Source organism: Peromyscus californicus, unplaced genomic scaffold (genome assembly GCF_007827085.1).
Source record: "Peromyscus californicus insignis strain IS unplaced genomic scaffold, ASM782708v3 Scaffold_10__1_contigs__length_136768540, whole genome shotgun sequence".
In the NCBI taxonomy this organism is placed as follows: Eukaryota; Metazoa; Chordata; class Mammalia; order Rodentia; family Cricetidae; genus Peromyscus; species Peromyscus californicus.
This window is the reverse complement of record NW_026294391.1, coordinates 110,838,907-110,859,798: the sequence shown is the minus strand read 5'-3', so window position 1 is coordinate 110,859,798 and position 20,892 is coordinate 110,838,907. Positions and strand designations below refer to the sequence as shown.

At 44.6% G+C, this 20,892-nt stretch overlaps 1 protein-coding gene across 1 annotated transcript; it reads right to left on the bottom strand.

Annotated features, from left to right (window-relative positions):
- Window positions 1–8,356: 8,356 nt before the first annotated feature.
- On the bottom strand, window positions 8,357–20,668 carry Rab33a (RAB33A, member RAS oncogene family). The gene is made up of 2 exons (XM_052739063.1): window positions 20,010–20,668; window positions 8,357–8,941 (listed from the first exon to the last, which is right to left on the bottom strand). Exons 1-2 carry the CDS (start codon window positions 20,265–20,267, stop codon window positions 8,486–8,488), a joined length of 714 nt encoding a protein of 237 aa, XP_052595023.1. The 5' UTR covers window positions 20,268–20,668; the 3' UTR covers window positions 8,357–8,485.
- Window positions 20,669–20,892: the final 224 nt, after the last annotated feature.

Below are 20,892 nucleotides of genomic sequence, written 5' to 3'. Positions count from 1 at the left end.
AAATCTTCAGAGCCTCCAAACAAAATAATTGTTAGTAAACGAGTAGGATATTTAACCAGTTGTCTCTCATTGATTGGATCAAATTCCCTAAAGACAATTTGAAATAATTTTTAAAGTTGACTTAGATCTCTTAGTAACCTGCAAGTGCCTCTGAATAAAAGAAATAGAAATTCAACACAGAATTACTTTTTAAACTAAATGGGGAAAGATTGTGTGACCTTCCATTTTCATTCATTTCAATCAAAAGAATTCGGGGTTTCTGAAGGTGTGAGTACATCCTTTAATCCCAGCACTCAGGAAGCAGATAGATCTCTATGAGTTTGAGGCCAGCCTGGTATACATAAAAAGCTCCAGGCCAGTCAAGGATTCATTGAGAGGCCCTGTCTCTAAATAACAATAAATATAAATACATATATGGAAAATACAATATACAAATGTATATCCAAAATGTACATTTCACATAAGTTATTTTCTTTTGAACCTTCAAAAATTCCTGAACAGATGGGTTTCCAAAATTATATATATGAGGGTAACATCATTCTGGAAGATAACATCGTTATCAGGAAGTACTTACATTGCATGGTAGAAGTACCATTTTCCTTGCCTCGTTTTAGGAAAATCAGAGCATTTTCTTTTTACTAATAAAGGTTTTTTGGTGGTAGGGAGTTTTTTTGGGGGAAGACATGGAGATGAGTCTTGGGGGTTTGGTTGATTTTTTGTGGAGGTGCTGGAGATGGAAATTAGGGCTTCATGCATGCTAGGCAATACTCTACCACTGAGCCGTACCCCAAGCTGGAGCATATTGTCGCATAGCCCTCAGGTTGACCTCAAACTTGCTACTAGCAGACAAAGTTTTTGTTTGTTTTTTGAGACAGAGTCTCTACATACCTTTGGCTGTCCTGGGACTCACTATGTAGACCAGGCTGGCCTCGAACTCACAGAGACTCTGCCTCCTGAATGCTGGGATTAAAGGACTGAGCCACCATGCCTGGTGAAGGATGGTCTTGAACTTCAGATTCTACTGCCTCCACCTCCTGAGTGTGGAGATTACAGGCATGTGCCACTATTCCTGGTAATGGGAATTGAACCCAAGGCTAAGCAAGCACTCTGCCAAATTGAGCTATATCCTTACCTGTTGTGGAATATTAGTTTAAGATGTGTTACATTCATTTATGCTGTGGAATATTGGTTTAATGATGCAAAGATGTGTTGCATTCTTTTATGTTGCATTTGTTTAACTCTGTAAAGCTGTGTTACATTGCCTGCCTAAAACACCTGATTGGTCCAATAAAGAGCTGAATGGCCAATAGCTAGGCAGGAGAGAGAGAGAGGTGGGGTTGCCAGGCAGAGAGAATAAATAGAAGAAATCTAGGGAAGAGAGCAAAGAAGATGAGTGAAAAGCAAGAAAAGGAGGAGAGGAGAGCGCCAAGGGCCTGCTACACAGCCAGTCATGGAGTAAAAAGGAAAGAATAAAGAAAAGTAAAAAGCCCAGAGGAAAAACGTAAAGAGAAACAGGATAATTTAAGTTAGAAAAGCAGGCAAGAAAAAAGCCAAGCAAAAGCCAGGCATTCATAAGTAAGAATAAATCTCTGTGTATTTATTTGGGAACTGGGTGCTGGGCCCCCAAAGAGTAAAAAACCAACTACACCTATTCCCTGAAGCATTTTCTTTATCAGAAATTTTACACTATTTAAAGCTGACTTCAGATCTGTAAACAAGCATGCAATCCTTATCTAGTGGTCTAAATCTTCATTATCTTCATAGTTAGCTTAACATGCACATGTCCATAAAAAGTATTGCACAATCCTAATATTTTTATTTTTCATGAGACTAGTGAACTGGAAAGAATCTTACAGGTCATATCTTCCCATTTCCCAAATGGTGCAAGAAGTGTCTGTAAAATACCTCTTCTTTAAAAGCTCCATAGTCTACTTCCTAGACTTCCCATCCCTTGCCATTCTCTTCTCTCCTAGGATATTTTGATCCTCACGTGCCTGTGAACTCCCAGGTTCTAGGACAAAGCCTGTTCTAAGGATGATTTAACCAACCCAAGCCCTGGCATCCTGTATCAATCCTCATCTATTTTGCTGATCCTAAATGACACAGATATGGGATCACTAACCTCAGGCCAAGAGCATTTCCTCCTATCAGGTTTGAGATGTAGTGGGGTAAGAGAAGTATGCATTGTGCTTCAGGCTGTGCAGTTAGACTGAGCGGGGTTCTACCCTATTCCAACACTTGGCAGCCATGTAGCCCTAGGCAAAATAGTTGGCTCATTATGTGCTTCAGAGGTTATTGTGAGGATTAAGCATGACAGCCCATGCTAAGACCATCATGTAGTACTTAGATGTGGTAGGGCATGCCTGTCATCCCAGCACCCAAGAGACTGAGGCAAGAGAATTGAGTTTCAGCCTGAGCTGTTACACATTGAGTTCCTGGACAGCCTGAGCTACAGAGCGAGACACTGATTCAAAGAGCCAAAAAAAAAAAAAATAATAATCTAAGAGCTGTCATTAATTTGGTGGGAAACATAGAGAGTGAAAATTAGAGTTAATCCTAAAGAAGTGCCAGGTCCAAATAAGCCAGGCTGGTCAATTGATTATTTCAAGCTGAAATCACTTAAGGATATGTAACTTGGAGAAGGACCATTTGGCCTGCATTTTCGACATGCAGCAAGTCATAATGATTCTTTCAGGAGGGATGGCCTTCACATACCAAAGCTGGGAAATGGCCTTGCTCACAAGAGACTGATCATTAAGGCTTCAGTGACCTTGAGTAAACAAACTCTGATGTAACCTTTATCTTACAATAGTGACTACACCCCCACCATATATCTCTGTAAGGACATCCCTATAATTTACTACCCAAACCCAGATAACAATCATGTTATTTCTTTACAGATTTATTGTCCTTGATCTAAAAAGTATGAATGCATCATGCTTTGATCATTTCTTCAGAATTCAAAGTTGTGAAAATTTCAGTGTACATGTAAAATTAATTTTAAAAAGTCTTGCCAATCAGTTCTTGTATTTAATTGGGTTCATTGATCTTGCCAAGGAACCCATGCACAAACTGAGAAGAACAGAGCTAATCTCTTTGTCATCTAGTCTGATATTGCTCTCATTCAATGAGGTCCCTGGAAGAATAAGCAGGGCAGTATTTGAGGTAGCTCCTCTTTATTTGAGTTTGTGTTTTATTTCTTTTTTTTTTCTTTTTTTTTTTTTTGTTTTTTGACACAAGGTTTGTCCTGGAACTCCCTCTGTAGACCAGGCTGGCCTGGAGCTCAAAGATCCGCCTGCCTCTGCCTCTGCTTCTTGAGTGCTGGGATTAAAGGCGTGCGCCACCACCGCCTGTCAGTCCTTTATTTGGATATGTTAATTTCCATATGGAGTTTGTGGGTAGGCTCAAGTAAAGCAGGTTTCTTAACCATGATAGTGCCTAAAGCCTCCTCTGGTCATCTGAGAGTAAATGCAAAGTCATAATGCTTGCTTCCTTCTTGGGGAAAAAATAAGTACCAACCACAGAGCCAGAGCCAGTCATAAAGTTCCATTTCTTGTTCTGGCTCAGCTGCTATGTTCCACTCTGCTGCATGCTATAGTTCTTAGCATAGCAGGTTCACAGGCTTCCCCAGGGAGAGTTGAAGCCCTAGTGATTTGACAGGGAGTAGTGTCAGGACACCTTCAGGCCATTTCCTTTTGGGTTTTTTTTAATTATTTATTTATTTTTATTTTATGTGCATTGGTGTTTTGCCTGTATGTCTGTGTGAGTGTCCCCTGGAACTGGAGTTACAGACAGCTGTGAGCTGCCATGTGGATGCTGGGAATTGAACCCAGGTCCTTTGGAAGAGCAGTCAGTGCTCTAAACTGCTGAGCCATCTCTCCAGCCCCGCCATTTCCTTTTGTAAGGCTATCCTAGCTCCTGGTGTCTATGTGCCTGAGTTGGGGCCAGGATTTCTTCCTGCTACTTAGGCAAACAAAACATTAAGGAAATAATCAGTACCAGTCAAAAAACCACTTTGCTCAAGACCCATCCCTCCATCTTCCCCTCCCTCGCCCCCAGTTTACCCAGAAGATCTCTTCTATTTCCCTTTCCCAGGGAAATCCATGCATCCCTCTCTGGGCCCTCTTTGTTGTCTAGCCTCTCTGGGACTATGGATTGTAGGCTGCTTATCCTATACTTTACTCCTAATATCCACTTATGAGTGAGTACATACCATGTTGTCTTTCTGGGTCTGGGTTACCTCACTCAGAATGATTTTTTTCTAGTTCCATCCATTTGCCTGCAAATTTCATGATGTCTTTGTTTTTTAACAGCTGAGTAATACTCCATTGTGTAAATGCACCACATTTTCCTTATCCATTCTTCAGTTGAGGGGCATCTAGGTTATTTCCAGGTTCTGGCTATTACGAATAATGCTGCTAGGAACATAGTTGAGCAAGTGTCTTTGTGGTATGATTGAACATCCTTTGGGTGCCCAAGAATGATATCATTAGGTCTTGAGATAGATTGATTCCCAATTTTCTGAGAAGTCACCGTACTGATTTCCAAAGTGGCCGTACAGGTTGGGCGGGCTGGGTGTGGAAGCAGGTTGGAGGAGGGACAGAGGTGGAGAGTAACAAAAGAGATGTCTTGATGGTGCCATTTGGGGGTTAAGGAGAAACCTGGTGCCAGGGAAACCCCCAGGAATCCACAAGGATGACTCAGCTAAGACTCCTAGCAATAGTGGAGAGGGTGCCTGAACTGGCCTTCTACTGTAATCAGATTGGTGACGACCCTAATTGTCATCATAGAACCTTCATCATCCAGTAACTAACGGAAGCAGTTGCAGAGATCCACAGTCAAGCACTGGGCTGAGTTCCGGGAGTCTTGCTGAAGAAAGGGAGGAGGGATTGTACGAGCCAGGGCGGGGGTCATGTTGGGGACAGCTGACCTGAGCTCGTGGGAGCTCATGGACTCTGGACCAACAGTTAGGGAGCCTCTATGGGACCAACCTAGGCCCTCTGCATGTGGGTGGCAGTTGTGTAGCTTGGTCTCTTTGTAAGGCTCCTAACAATGAGATCAGGACCTGTCCCTGGTGCTTAGCTGGCTTTTTGGAATCGGTTCCCCATGCTGGATTACCTTGCCCAGCCTTGACGCAAGGCGAGTTGCTTGGTCCTGCTTCAACTTGATGTGCCATGCTTTGTTTAAACCCATGGGAGGCCCGCCCCTTTCTGAATGGGGACAGAGGAGGAGTAGATGGGGAGGGGGGTAGATAGGAAGGGCAGGGGGCGGGGCGACTTGGAGGAGAGGAGGGAGGAGAAACTGTGGTCAGTATGTAAAATAAATAAAAAAAATGTTATTTAAATAAAAACTGAAAAAGAAAACAAGAAATCGCTTTGCTGCCTTCACTAACTTGGCCAGCAGGGGGAGTGCGGTGGATGTGCATTCTCCTTGTAGTGTCAATTTTGTCTCTTGCTGCATCTAGAGTGGCACTCAGTGTGGAAGTGTTTATACTCAGGATTAGTCTTCCCAAGTCTCTTGAAGTTAAGAGGCTCTTACCTACTAGTTTCAGGCAAACAGCCCAAGGACAATGGGTATGACCAAAATAGTTTCATTTTTCTTGCTTAGGGCCTGAAAGGATCCACTTCACCAGGTTGAGTTCCCTGGAAACCCAGAGTGTCCTATTCACACAGCTGGCTTTAATGCTGTGGCTCCAGAAAGATAATTCCTGCTGTTAGAGCTTGTCAGAAAGCTTAGGGAAAGCTAGACACATACAGACATGGGGGCACCGCAGAGTTATCTGTGGACATTTTAAAAATTCCAGTTCCTGAACACTTTAGAGCTTCCAGATAGGGTGGTTTGGAAATATGTACCGTAACTAATTGAGATCCTGCAGTTAGCTTGAACCAGCACTTGAGAACCACTAATCCAAAAGAATCCCAGATGAGATATTTCATCAATCCTAATGCCCCTGCCCAGCCTTAGGGCCATACAGAGCCAAAGGACTTGGGATCAAAACAAGAGTTTAACCCTGGTGGTTGCACTGTATAAATCATGCTGACATCATCAAGAAACTTCAAAGTTGTTCAAGAGCCTAAAGCTGGCCCTTCCCAAAGGAACAAGTACCCTTCCAAGAAGGTGATGAGGGATGACCAATGGAGGAGGTATCTATGAAGGAAGGCAGCAGCTCTGTTGCCTTAGGTCTTTCCAGATAATAAACTCTACCTCTACTGGCATTTGCTAGTAAACATGGCAGAATTTAAGCCTTGCTTTCTAGAAAGCTGTCTTTCTAGACATGGGTGTACCCACCGCACCCCCAGTAGGCTTAAGTTCCTTTCCTGGGCTTATCCAGCTATTCTGGACTAAGGATCTTTTCTGCCCTAGCCCTGGGCAGTGGTGCTTAGATCAGCATATGACCCTGGACTTTCTGAGTAATTGAGGTGATGGTCCTTAACCTCACTGACCTTGGCCACAGTCTATCCCCATGTTGGATACAGGCCTCTGAACAAACAAGTATAGTCTGAGTCACAGTTGTAAAGTATTCACTCATGGAAAAGCATACCAACCAGGGTTTCATTAGTTATCAAACCAACAGACAACAGGACCCCAACTCTTTTGGTAAGATGCAGAGGCAAGACATTGTGTAGGGACAACTGACAAGAAAACCACCTCTAACTGGAATACTAAAGACTGGGATCCAGGCCAAGAAACAAGAAGCATACTGGTGGTGATGATGAACCTGGGGTCAGGTGGTCTTGGCGAAGGACTGTAGAGGTGAGCTGGACCTTTCTTTGGATGCGAAGCCCTCTAAAACATGTTACATTTTGCTGTCTGGGGACAGAGCTGCACAGGCCTAACAGGAAAGAACGCAGGATCTGTCATCTCAGGACTCTGGCATAGCAGGATTCCAGTAAGACCATTAAAGGAACATCTTCAAACAAGGACACCTGCCTGGGACTATTGTACCCTCACTAGACATTTTTAGTTTACAGTTAGACAAAGGACCGGATGTATAGAAAACAGCTATTGGACTCTCCTGCTGGAGAATCACCCAAAAATCAAACAAAATGTTCCACCTGACAGTAAGGCCATCCTCCACCTCAGCACCCCTTAGGACAATAATACCAAAAGAAATGAAATGTTTCAAAATAAATTTAGCCAAAAAAACATAATGTAGACTTGTATACAAAAACTCTGAGAGGCATGAGATGACTCAGTGGGTAACGACATGTGCTGCCAAGTCTGATGACCTGAGTTCAATCCTTGGAACCCATATGGTGGAAGGTAAGAATCAACTCCTGCAGGCTGTCCTGTGACCTCACATACTGGCATGCTTAGTGCACTCTCCACACACAAAGAAATTAAATAAAAAATTTTTAAATAAATTAATCCAATTATTTTTTTTCTGGGAGCAGTCAATGATGTTGAGTATATGTTCTCAACATATATTATCACAACATTACCTTGTACTCATTGTTGTCTAATTTTATTTTTTAAAGATTTATCTTATGTGTGTGTGTGTGTGTGTGTGTTTTGCCTGCATGTATGTATGTGCACCATGTGCTTGCAGAGGTAAGAAAAGGACGCTAAATCCCCTGAAACGGAGTTACAGACAGTTGTGAACCATGATATAAGTTTTGGGAATCGAACCTGGGTCCTCTCCAAGAGCAGCAAGGGCTCTTCATCACTGAGCCATCTCTCCAGGCCTCTGTTATTGAATTCTTGTTTCTAAGTAATTGCATTATCCTGTAACTGGGTCATGGGGCCTTTGAACATAGGAGATGTGTCTTCCTTTAACACATATTCCATGGCATTCTTTGCATAATATGTATTTGTTAGCTTGAGTCTTGCCTCATGCAAGAAAGGGGAGAGGGCCACAGGGAACAAACATCAACTTCTCATGATGAAATGTGTGAAGAAGAGTGGAATTCTTGCTAAAGAACTGGAATTGTAAGGCAGCCTACTTTTACACTTTTAAAAAAAAGGGGGATGGAGATCCAAGGCACACACCTGGGGGATGCAGGAAATGTTAATCTACATCTCCTTTCAAGACTTCACAGAGCCAGGTGGAGTGGGACACACCTTTTAATCCTAGCACTTGAGGGGCAGAGGCAAGAGGATCTCTATGTGTTTGAGGCCAGCCTGGTCTATAGAGTGAGTTCCAGGACTGTCAGGGCTGAATGATTAGACCCTGTCTTTAAAAACAAACAAACAAACAAACAAAAAACATACTTATGACTGTCAAAAACCTCTTCTTGTGGCTAGGGATGTAGCTAAGTGATAGAGGTCTCTATCATCAGATGCAAGGCCCTAGCTTCTAGCCTCATAACTCCAAACAAAGTCTTCCTGGAAGAAAGCAAGACATAAAGACATGTGATAATCTATACAAATTTTATTTTGATATCAGTTTGTATGGAAACAAGCAGGTGTCAGCATTATGCAGGCACAGAAAAGGGGGAAAGACAAAACTCCAGTGCTGATTCTCTTGTATTTACACCATTTGGTTTCAACAAGGACAGGAAGCTTTGCTGTTAGCTTCCTGTGGGAACTCCAGTTTCTGCACCTTGCCTTGCTGCCTCTCAGCATCACGATACAACAGGGATTTCTGGGCCTTCAGCCGGCAAGCCAGGCACATGAAAATTGACTCCACGTTCTGGCTTTCTTTGGGGTCCTTGGCTGAGGTCTCAAACAAGAGCATGTTGTGGGCATCAGCAAATTTCAGAGCTAAGTTGGAGGGTACCTGGATCTGTTCCCTCAAGTCACACTTGTTACCCACAAGCACCTTTGGGACTAGTGCGGGTACAGCATGCCCATTGCATTCTTGGATCCACATTTTTAAGTTGGTAAAGGAGGTCATCTTGGTGACGTCATAGACAAAGACCACAGCATGCACATTGCGGTAGTAGTGCTCGACCATGCTTTTACGGAAGCGTTCCTGTCCTGCTGTGTCCCACACCTGAACCTGCAACAAAAACCCACATATGAAGTCGGAAAGGGAAACATGGGCATATGAGAAAAAGCATAGTCTTAAAGCATTAGAAAATGCAGTTACAAGTCCGGATACAGCAAGTGGTTCTGGACAGATGAGCACAATGGACCTATCAAAGCTCAGAGAGAAGTTTTAGAGTTCGCTAAGTTTTTTTTTTCCTTAAAATTTCTCGATGAAAATCTAAGAGATTTTTTTTTATAGTTTAAAAATAGCACACAAGGACTGGAGAGTTGGCACAGTGGTTAACAGGATTTGTTGCAGAGGACCCAGGTTTGATTCCCAGCATCCATGCCTGTGACCATAGTCCCAGGGCATTGGATGGCCTCTTCTGACCTTGGCTTAGCACCAGGCGTGCACATACTGCACTTTACATACATGCAAGCAAAACACTCATACACATAAAACAATGAGACTTTTAAAAATTAACAAAAATAGTACACAGATGGATCAAATTTTCTTGAGGGCAATGTGACAGTTTTATCAATAATCTTAAAAATGTTTCACAACCTTAAGATCTGTAATCCTACTTCCAGGAATCTGTACTAAAGACATTGAAAAGATGATCTCAAATACTTTAAAAATATGATCACAGTGTTACTTTTACTGAAGGAAAAATATTCACTGTGAGAGGAATAACACACGTATGCACAGACACACACACTAAAAGTAATATTTGCACCAATTCACACCTACAATTTCAGCACTCAAGGGCAAGGCAAAAGGATTGCTGTGAGTTCAAGACCAGCCTGGGCTATATGAAAAAAAAAAAAACCTGTCTTAAAAGTCCAAAGAGAGCCGGGCGGTGGTGGCGCACGCCTTTAATCCCAGCACTCAGGAGGCAGAGCCAGGTGGATCTTTGTGAGTTTGAGGCCAGCCTGGTCTACAGAGCGAGATCCAGGAAAGGCACAAAGCTACACAGAGAAACCCTGTCTTGAAAAACCAAAAAGAAGTCCAGAGAGAGAAAGTAAGAAAGAGGTATTTTTCAGGGCTGGTATGTTCAATTTTTAACTGGCCCCAAATATTTTCATAGGATATAATCTCAATTTTAAAAAACATTAAACACAAACATATTTGTCGGAATGCTAAAATTATATATACCAGAATGTTAATGGCTATTTGAATATAGGTAATATTTATTCTCTTTGGGTTTTTTTCCTTTCCCAAGTTTTCTGGTTTAAAATACATGTTACTTTGTAGTGTTTTCTTTGTCATGGTTGTTGTTTTGAGACAGGGTCTTAATGTATATACATCCCAAACTGGCCTCAAACTAGTGATCCTCCTGCCTCACCTTCCTGAGCTCAGATTAAATATATGGCATGCACCTTCTTACCTAACTTTGTATTACAAGATTAGAAACACTAAACTGAGTCAGGCCAGACTAACCAACATAAATTGGAGGTCAGCCTGAACTACATGAGGACCTGCTTTACTCCCATTAGAAAAGCAAAGTTAGTGTTAAAAAAAAAAATCTCACCATTGCTGCATGCCTTTAACACCAGCACTCTGGAGGCAGAGGCAGGCAAATCTCTGTGAGTTCAAGGCCAGCCTGATCTGTAAAGCAAGTTCCAGACAGCCAAGGGACATAGAGAAATACTGTGTAGAGTTGCCGGGCGGTGGTGGCGCACGCCTTTAATCCCAGCACTCAGGAGGCAGAGCCAGGCGGATCTCTGTGAGTTTGAGGCCAGCCTGGGCTACCAAGTGAGTTCCAGGAGAGGCGCAAAGCTACACAGAGAAACCCTGTCTCGAAAAACCAAAAAAAAAAAAAAAAAAAAAAGAAAGAGAAAAAGAAAAAAAAAGAAATCCTGTATAGAAAAACCAAAAACACCAAAAAACAGAAAAACTTGCCATTTAGCTTTATTTGCTTATTTAAATGAGATATTATTATATAGCCCAGACTGCCTTCAAATTCATGATCCTCCTGTCTCAGCCACCCTGATGCTGGAATTACATGCTTGAGCCACCATGGCTGTTTTTCAATTTATTTTTAAACTCACTTCTTTGTTATGTAAAAGATAATTTAATTTGCTCTATTTTTCTTCTGCATCTTGGCTTTTGGGATAAAGGCCAACTTATGAAGAGAAAAATCTGGTATCAGTAGCACATGCACAGACATAATTTCCAGGAGGAATACTCTGGAAGTCAACATATATTCAAGCCCAATGTTATTTTCTGTGACATATTCAGGGTCTGGGACAGCAGATATTCATGCTCAGAATGATGATCTCAAAACCCTATAAAATGAATAAATCCTCAGTTATCAAACAAAATTTTGTTATGACCACTAGCTTGACTACTATGACTCTTCAAATGAAGTCTGTGGTTTTTATTAGGAATTAGCAGTCAGTGAGTGTAATCTATGGAATATAATTGACTCTCTTTGCTGAGTGACGATCTTATAAGACCATCATTCTGAGCACCAGGTTCCATTGTTCTGGCTCTCCTTCATCATGCTCCAGGATCTTTTAGTGAAGCTCACTTCTAGCCTGGCCTGGCCTCGGTCCTTCTGTCTCGGCCTCCTAGTGTTGGGCTTGCTGATATTTACCACCAGCCTCAGCTTCCGCTTGGACTCTCACAGACCCTGGTCGGGCTCTCCTCCCCATGTTTCCAGACTACAGCGGTCATTTGGTTTCTGGATGTCTCCACTCCATTGCTCCTTGAATGTTGCTGTCACAGTAGGCACCTGCATCCCTGCTTGCACCTGTATGCCATCTTCCTCTTCAGGAAATTAGGGCGGCCTCTAATGCATGTGGTGTCGAGTGGAAACAGTTAAATCTGTCTTAATTTGACCCATCCCTACCTAGGTTCAAGATGCTCAGCCACATCTTTCTCAGTGACTGTGGTCCACTAGCTCACCCTTCCACAGCAGATCCTGAGCCCAATCTCATCCACTCTTAAAGACGCAGCTTCTGCTTCTGCCTTCATCTTCAACTCTTTCTTTAGGGGAGGAGGCCTTTTTGTGAGACAGGGTCTCTCTATTTAGTCCTGGCTGTCCTGAAACCCACTATGTGAACCAGGCTGGCCTTGAACTCACAGAGATCCTCCTGCCTCTGAATCCCAAGTGCTGGCATTAAAGGTATGAGCCACTATGCTTGGTTCAAATCTTTATTTTTTTATTTTTAATTTTAAAGATTTACTATTTTATTATTTCTATTTTATGTGTTTGGATGTTTTGTCTGCATCTCTGCCTGTGCAGCACATGCATGCAGCGCTTGCAGAGGCCGGGAGAGAGCAACAGATCCCCTGGAGCTGGAATTACAGATGGCTATCAGCCACCATAAGGGTGCTGGGAATGGAACCCCAGACCTCTGGAAGAGCAGCCAATGGTCTTAACCACTGAGCCCTGTCTTCACTCTCCCCATCTGAGAATCTTTTATAACTTCTCTACTATTCTCTTTTCTTAGGAATTTTGGTTGCACTTTGGGTCTACAGCATACCATTAGAATACATTTGTGTGCTCTCTGTTCCAGCCGCGCTGGTCTCTTGCTGACTGAACTGTAGGCAGTGTTTTTCAGCTTTGGATTGTGCATCACTGAGGTGGTGGTAGATCAAAAGCAGTTTGGGCCTGAGCCACTAGAACAGACAGCTCAGGTATCTGCCAAAGACATTTCAGAGAAAGCATCCGACTTTGATTACATACAAAATCAAAAATCCTCAAAGACTTTTTCGTTTGTATAAGCAGAAACAAAAAAATGATTTCTATTCCTTCTACCTCTCTGGTACTCTGAACAGGAAGAAAGAGAGGCAGATGGGGAGAGGGATGGAGGTCAGGGGGAAGAAAACAGGCCCAGTACAGGAATATCATTTCCACTTGGCTCCAGATCTCCACTTCCCACCCCCACTCTCCAGTAGTCTTAACTCTTGCCTCTGAGTGAAGCTGAATCCCTGTCGGCCCTCAGGCATGTGGCAGATGCTTTAACACCATGAGCTCAGGATTCTAAAAATACCTGCAGGAACGCGGGTGGGAATGTGTGCGGTGTTTGAACTGAGTAAGGTCGGCTGTTTGGCTTTTCCGTGGCTTCCTAATTGTGTACACCACCCAAGTTGCCAGAACTGTAGGGAGAGCCCCTCTGCTGGAGCTCTCCTCTGCCTTTCTGAAGCTACAAAGAAAGCCTTGAAGCTTTCATGTAGAGGCTTGGGAATTCAAGGGTAGTTACTGCTCCAATTCCAGCTCTATATAAACCACATCCAAAGTTTGTGCACCCCTGCCTGTGATGAGACATAAGCCCGGAAGCAGGCTACTCCCAGCAGAAAACACTAGCGGGTATGGCCTTAAAGCCTCTAAAACGGAAGTAAACCAGTCAGGCTCACTGGATTCAGGGAATGGGTTCTCAATGTCTGGGGATGCAGTTTTCCTGTCCTCAGCATCCTTACGGTTCTTTCATCCTTGCTAGGGAGTGAAAGGAGATGTTTGCCCTCCTCTTTCTTTCCTTCCCAGTGGACATGATTGAAGCCTGCCCCTTAGCTCCACATGCCTGAGATGCTCATGACTCTCAGAGGGCCAGTTGGGTACAGTGGAAGCAAACCAACTGGAATGCAAATCTCTCCCCAAACCACGTACTAGTTGTGTGTCCTTTCTCTACTTCAGCATCCTCATCTGGCATGTCTTGTTGGCATTCCTTGAATATGCATGACACGAATACAGATTCCAGAACCCTCCAGATGTCCAAATCATGGAAGCTCAAATGCCCTTTGTAAAACAGTGCACTGTTTACACATTACTCCACACACCTCCTTCTACATGATGTAAATTATCTCATAATATTTGACACAACGCAAATGATCAAAAATACCTGGTATAATGTATTGTTTAGGGAATAAGAAAAAAGGCTGCATATGTTTAGGTAGATGTATGCATATGCACACACACACACACACACACACACACACACACACACACACACACACACAAGATCTCATATAGATCAGGCTGGCCTGCCTCGAACTCCTTATGCAGCAGAAGATGACCTTGACCTTCTGATTTTCCTGTTTCTACTCCCTGAGTGCTAGGATTTCAGACATAGATCACTGGGCCAGGATTATGTGTCAATGGGATTGAACTCAGGGCCTCATACTTGTTAGGCAAGCATTTTTACTAACAGAGCTATACCTTTAGTCCCTACTTTGTTTTCTAAATATTTTATTCTCAGTTAGTTGGACCCCTTGAGTACAGAGGGCTGACTGGGTACATTCTTTCTTCCTCTCAGGCCTGACATCACTGAATCTACACGGACGGCTGACGGAGTAAGTGCAGCTGGAAAGAGCACTCTGCCTTCTACTGCGTAGCTGAGTAAACCAACGGTCATTCCTTAACTGAGCCTCACTTTCCTCATCTCTACAGTGGGAACTTGAGCTTCTCTGTGGTTGCTAGGATGATCCCATGAAATGAGAAATGAGAAGAAGCTTTTGTAAGATGTGAAGTGCTCAGCGAATATTAGTTGTTATCATTGTCTGGGAGAGCACATCAGCCCTTAGTGCTGTGCCTCACATCTACTGGTTCTCGTTCTGGAAAGCTTGGCTCAGAAGCTTAAACAGGGCAAGAGCAGCCATGAAGAAGAAGCAGGGAGAAAGATGCATTATCTTGCCTTGAGTGGCTTGGATAGGCCAAGATTAATGAGGTGACGGGCAAAGGTTGAGGGGCATGGGGTGGAGAGCTGCCACATCCCTGCCTGAATGAGTCTCAGCAAGCCCTCCATCCCCTGCACACACTCTTAGCTGACCTGGGTATTTTTTTATTTAGGAGACATATCATTCTATAAATGGGCTGTGAATGGCCTTTGGTTGGAGGCCAATGGCAGAAGACAAAGGTGCAAAGAAGAGAAACCTTTGCAAACTTTGCTGGATATTCCCATGGATGATGGGAACGTTTAAAAGAAATTTTTCTTTCTTTCTTTCTTTGCTTTTTTTTCTTTTTGTTTTTTGAGACAAGGGTTTTTTTTGTGTAGCCCTGGATGTCCTGAAATTAGCTCCATAGACCAGGCTGGCCTCGAACTCACAGAGATCCGCCTGCCTCTGCCTCCCGAGGGCTGGGATTAAAGGTGTGCGCTGCAACCACTCAGCTAAAAGAAATATTTTTTTATTAATTAGCTGGACTGTCACCTCTGTATCTATGACACACACATACACAAAGCTGACACATCTGGCAATGACAGAACAGAGACAAAGACAGACAGACAGGCAGGCAGGCAGGCGCACACACATACACACATGGGGGAGGGGAGAGAAGCAAATGGAGAGGAGGAGTGGAAGGAAGAGAGAAAGGAGGAAAGAGGAGGAGGCGAAGAGGACACACACAGTGATGGATAATTAACCATTAAACTAGCTGACAGAAGATGGAAGCTTAGAAGCCCCCACAGAAGACATGATGTCATTCTGACTGCAGGCAGCTTGTAAGGAACACTGAGCTCAACCTCCTTGCACTTACTAATGTAACACAGGACGGTGTTTTCCCCAGTGATCCGCAGAGGGGGAGAACCCTGCATCTGGGCCATGCCTGCCCAGATGGGTCATAGCTGACCCACTGTGGTGGTACTCAGCCTGTAGGAGTACCCAAACTAGGCAGAAGGGCTACTTTCTGGAAATTTTACTAAGAATGGTTCGGCAATGCCTACCCACCCCCAGCCCTATTCATTGGTTTCTGCTGCTTTTAGCCCGAGCCAGACACAATATGGTTTAGCTAAACCTGTAGGTGACACATCCATAATGCATAATGGTTATTAACAGAAGCTCCTCCCTTCCTCTGGGAGTTGGAAGATGTCTCCATCTTTCCTGGATTGATCAGGAAAAGCTGTCAGCTTTCCTGGTGTTGTGTCCCTCGCACAGATAACCTCCTGGGTTAAATGGACTTAGGACTTATGTACTCTTCTAAGCCTGGCAGTGGGAAACCCAGACAGAGCGGCGGAAGGAAAAGGGATTAGCAGGCCCTCATTGTAGGCTTGATCTTGTTTGATCTTAGGTAAGTCACTTTCGCTCTCTGTGCTCCAGTTCCCTACCTATAAAATGAGGATTTTGAATTAGAGACTTTTTTCTAAGGTCTTTTCTAGCTCTGGACACCTGTAATTCTCATGCCCAAAGTGAGATAGCCAAGGTATGAAAAGTAAACTCCAGGTACTCTGGTGAGTGTCTGGAGTGCAAGCAAAACAGATTTCTTGCTTGACTTTTATTTTATTTTTTATTTATTTAGTGGTGCTGAGGCTATGACCCGAGGCCTCACATATGCTAAACACACACTCTACCGCTGAACTACACCCCCAAACCTGAAGGCTCCTGGATCCTTGCGCCATAGCCTGGAGTTCCTTGCCTATATGCAACAAGACTGACTGCTTGGTAGTCTATCATCACTTCCCATCTAGGGGGCTAGACATTACCGTCTAAAGTAGAGCTCATTGTAAAGAACAAGGGCTCTGGATCTCAGTCGCAATCCTAGCAATCACAAAAGATTCCTGTGCCTTTGGGCAAGCTATTTCTTCCATCTCACACTCAGTCTTCGTTTCTGTCAAAGGGGAATGATAAAAATCCCAATTCTACGCTGGCAAGATAGTTCAGCACTTGGCACCCAATCTTATGTCCTGACTTCAATTTCTGAAACGCACAGGTGGGGGGAGGGGGGGGAGAGAATGGGTTTCACAAGCTGTCCTCTGACTTCCACACGTACACTGTGGAACATGTGTGACTTCACACACACACACACACACACACACACACACACACACACACACACACACGCACACACACGCACACACATTACATTTACATTTTTTTAATTAAAAATATTTTAGCAGGGCCGTGGTGGTGAATGCCTTTAATCCCAGCACTCGGGAGGCAGAGCCAGGAGGATCTCTGTGAGTTTGAGGCCAGCCTGGTCTGCAGAGCGAGATCCAGGACAGCGGCACCAAAACTACACGGATAAACCTTGTCTCGAAAAACCAAAAAAAAAAAATTTAAATCTTAGTTCCTAGGGTGGCTTATCAAGTAAGACATAGTATGACTATCTTGGGCTTTGTTTAGTCAATAAACAGAAGATTTTTTGTTTAGTTTAGGTTTGTTTTTATTATTTATAATTATATGTAGGTATGTGCACATGAATGAATGTGTCTGCAGAGGCCAGAGGCATCAGGTATCTCTAGAGCTGGGATTACAGAGTCCTCTGAAAGAGGACTTTTATGTGCTTTTAACCACTGGGCCACTTCTGCAGCTCCAATAAATAGAAGTTTATTACCCCTAATTATTAAAGGCATTTCTTTTACATTTTATTTTAGATTTCTTTTGTGTGTATGAGTGTTTTGTAGTGAACGTGCAGGTGCTCCTTTCCCTGAAACCACAGTTATGGATGATTATGAATCACTGTGGGGGGCCTGAGAGTTGAACCCAGGTCCTAGAGTGGTTGGTATTGCAGAGGGTCTGGGTTCAAATGCTCTTAACCTCTGAGTTACCTCTCTACCACCCCATGGGGGACTGCTTGAGTATGTGTTAACCAGGAAATGTTGGACTGTAAATGTTATGAGGTACAAGTGGAGACATGGTGATTAGAGAAACAGATGGGGCTTCAGACTCCTGAGGATAGTCCTGGTAAGGAAGCTGTAGCTCTGAGTAAGTCAAAGCAGGCATCCCCAGCAGAGGCTGCCATGTGTGCCACCCCTGGGATACAAGGGGGCAAGCCTAGGAGAGGTCCTGCAATTCTATTCTAGAACTGAGGAGTCTCTAGCACTCCCCTGCCAGGGCTGGTATTCTATCATCTCTTTTATAAGCTGACAGCCTACTACTGCTGGCTGAACTCTAGGGCGCCTCAGCCTGCCACACTGCACCTTTCTCTCTCTCCCCCAAAGGGCGACCAGCTTTGACAGCCATCTTCAAAGCAGGTGTGGGCACTTGTTCCTTGCAAGCAGTCAAAGCATGAGCTACAATCTCCTCCTTCTTCATCTCCTGCCGTTTGCCATGCTCTACCATCTTCCAGACACCCTGCCAGTTTCGGCCTTGGTGCTTCAAGAGCTTACCAGGGAGCAGGTTCACCATCTCCCGGGTCTCAAGTGCCACTGAGGGCTCTTGCCGAATTTCTCCTCAGAGCTTCCTCCCTGAACTCTGTTACAAGGCTTTGTCCTCCTGAAAATATCATCTTCCCCCAAAAGCCCATATTAAGCACTTATCTGCACGTGGTGTTGTGCTGATCTCTGTTTCTAGTGAGTCACGCTGTCACAGGCTCTGCCCTCTGGGAAAAAAAGTCTGGGGTATTTGGCAGAGACTCTGAATCCAGTTTGGTTAAATCCAGGGGTGACAGGAAGGAGGAATGGTTTAAAATCCTCCCTAAGGCCACTGGGTAAGGACTCTATCCACTATTCACCTCCCACTCCTCTTTTCTCTCCCCTTCCCTCCCCCTTCCTCTCCCTCTGCCCCTAAACCCCACATACTTCTTTTGTCCCACTCTCAAATTCCAGATGATTTTACCACCGTCCCCTGACCTGTAAGCCCAGGGAACTTTTTAGCTCATCGTAAATAAACGATAACATTAAACATGAATGATTTTGAAGGTGTTTCAAAATGCATTCATTGATTTATTTCTACTTTGGCAAAAAAAAAAAAAACCATGTCTTAGACTTTCCAGTGTCTGATATCCATATATTAAAGAAACTAGACACCATACAGGAAGAAGCCCTGACTTGTGCAAACATTCAACATGAGAGTCCTTGAAAAAGGTAGGGACAGATGCCCGCATTGATTTGAAAAGGACATGAAGCAATCCCCCTCTCCTCAGAAGTGGAAGAAAAAAACATGGCAAGTTCAAAAGAATGGACTGTCTCCCCAACTGGGAGGCTCTTCCTTATCTTCTCCCAGTCTTCCTGAAGCACAGTGTTTGGGTTTGTTTTCTGAAGCCATTTGAAAATGCAATCATTTTAATCACCAAGAAATCTTGCACAATTGGGAATGTTTCCTAGTTCTTCTCTCCACTTTACTTAGAAGACAGGCCAGGACATGTGGCTGCTTCAGTTGTTTGACCAGCAAGAAGTTTACCTTCCCCTCTGGCCCTCCTTGGGGTCCAGCTGCAGGCTCAAGCAAAGGCCAGCTATGAGTCTAGAGGAATTGGTCTTTAGTATCCCTGGTGCCTTCTTAGAAGATGTCCAGAACACACAAAGCTGTCCTTGCCATGTCCTGCTTCCTCCACCCCTCCCTGCACACTGACATATTCCTGTCTTACTGGGTTTCTACCTTTCCTGCACTCAATGAACATACAAAATATTTTTGCTTGACCTATTTAATAAACTGTGGGGAGTCAAGGCACTTCCCCTGGCCCTCAGATAAGTTGTTTTATGTTTTCCCAATAGGCCTTCTGAAGACAATACCAGCAGAATGAGCAATGGGCACTTGGTTTGTTAGGTTCCCCAAAGCAAGCAAAGAAACAAGCACTGGAGGGGGACTGCCCCCAAAGAACTAGTTTTGGTGATTATGAAGAGCCAGCGGGTGACTCTGTCTCAGTCTTCAAAAGGGCTCACAGCTCTGTGACACAACCAGCTCTCCACTCCACCCCCATTCCAACTCAGCCCTAATCTGAAGTGTAAACTATAATTTAAAATAAAACAGTTTTCACGCTCCATGAATTTCCAACCTTCCTAATGTCACAGGGCTTAGCCAAGATGATTTTTTTTGGAGCCTATTGACACCCAAGAGGTAGAAAAGACCTCAAGATTCGTAAAGCGCTTTGGGATCCATCCCACAAGACTAACAACCAGAGATATCTCAGGCCTTCCTGTGTTCAGGGGTGTCTCTCCTGCTCAGGGTCGAGGACAATTTCAAACCTGCTTTTCCAGGCAGGAGCTCTAGGGCGAGGGCAAAGGGTAAGAATGCAACTACTCTGCCTTGCCAGAAAATTTGGGTTAGGTAGGGATGGGGGCCCCCCGAAAGAAGCTAAAAAAGGGGTGAGGATGTAGCCAGGGTTTTGAGCTCGGCAGGTGGCGACACAACCAACGCTAGACATTTATTATCACTAGAGCTATACCTCAGGCGAAACCCCCTCCCAGGTCCCTCCCTTCCCGGACCTGACCAGCTGGATCACCTTGATCTTCTCGCCCTCGATTTCCACGGTCTTCTCCCTGAAGTCCACACCGATAGTGGCCTCAGTCTTGTCTGGGAAAGTACCCCCGCAGAAGCGGAAGGTCAGGCAAGTCTTGCCCACGTTGGAGTCCCCAATCACGATGATTTTGAAGATACGAATCTGCACATACTGGTCCATCGATGAGTCAAGCTCTAGGGATGTCAAGCCAGCAGCTGAAGCGGGCTGTAAGCTCCCATGGCCCAAGATGGGCTGCGCCATCTCCCCGGGACAGGACCGGGGTCCCAACCCCACTCGAGGGCTCCACACAAAGAAAGCGGCCACGTTAGTGCGCTCAAGGCGAGAGAGCTTTGTGCGTGTGTGTGTGTGTGTGTGTGCGTGTGTGTGTGTGTATGTGTGTGTGCGCGCGCGTGTGCGTGTCTGAAGTGTGTGTCTGCCTGTGTGTGCGTGCGCCGGCAACGTGTGTGCACGCGCACTTGAAGGGGGTGCTCTCACCCTAGGCACCCCTCCTCCTTCCCCAGTGCACCCTCCTTGCAGCTCCCAGGCACAGACACAAAAGCTTGAGAGAGAAGAAACGGAGAACCGGCCGGTCTTGAGCCGCCTCCTTCTGCCTGTGTGTGAGCTTCAGGACTGCAGGCTCAGGCTGTGCCGCGCCTTCGCCTAGACCCTCCCCTGTCTGGACCCCAGGGACACACTGGAAGGAGAAAGCCCAAGCAGCACAGGGAAAGGGATGAGGAGAGTGGCACACGCCACCCCAGAAGAGCCTTCCCTTCTTGTCCCCAGTTCTGTGGTGGGATTCAGGTTTCCCACTCCCACTTAACTTAGAGCGCATAGGGTCAGTGGGCAGTGAGCACAGCTGGGGAGGACAAAGAGAGCTGTACCCTAA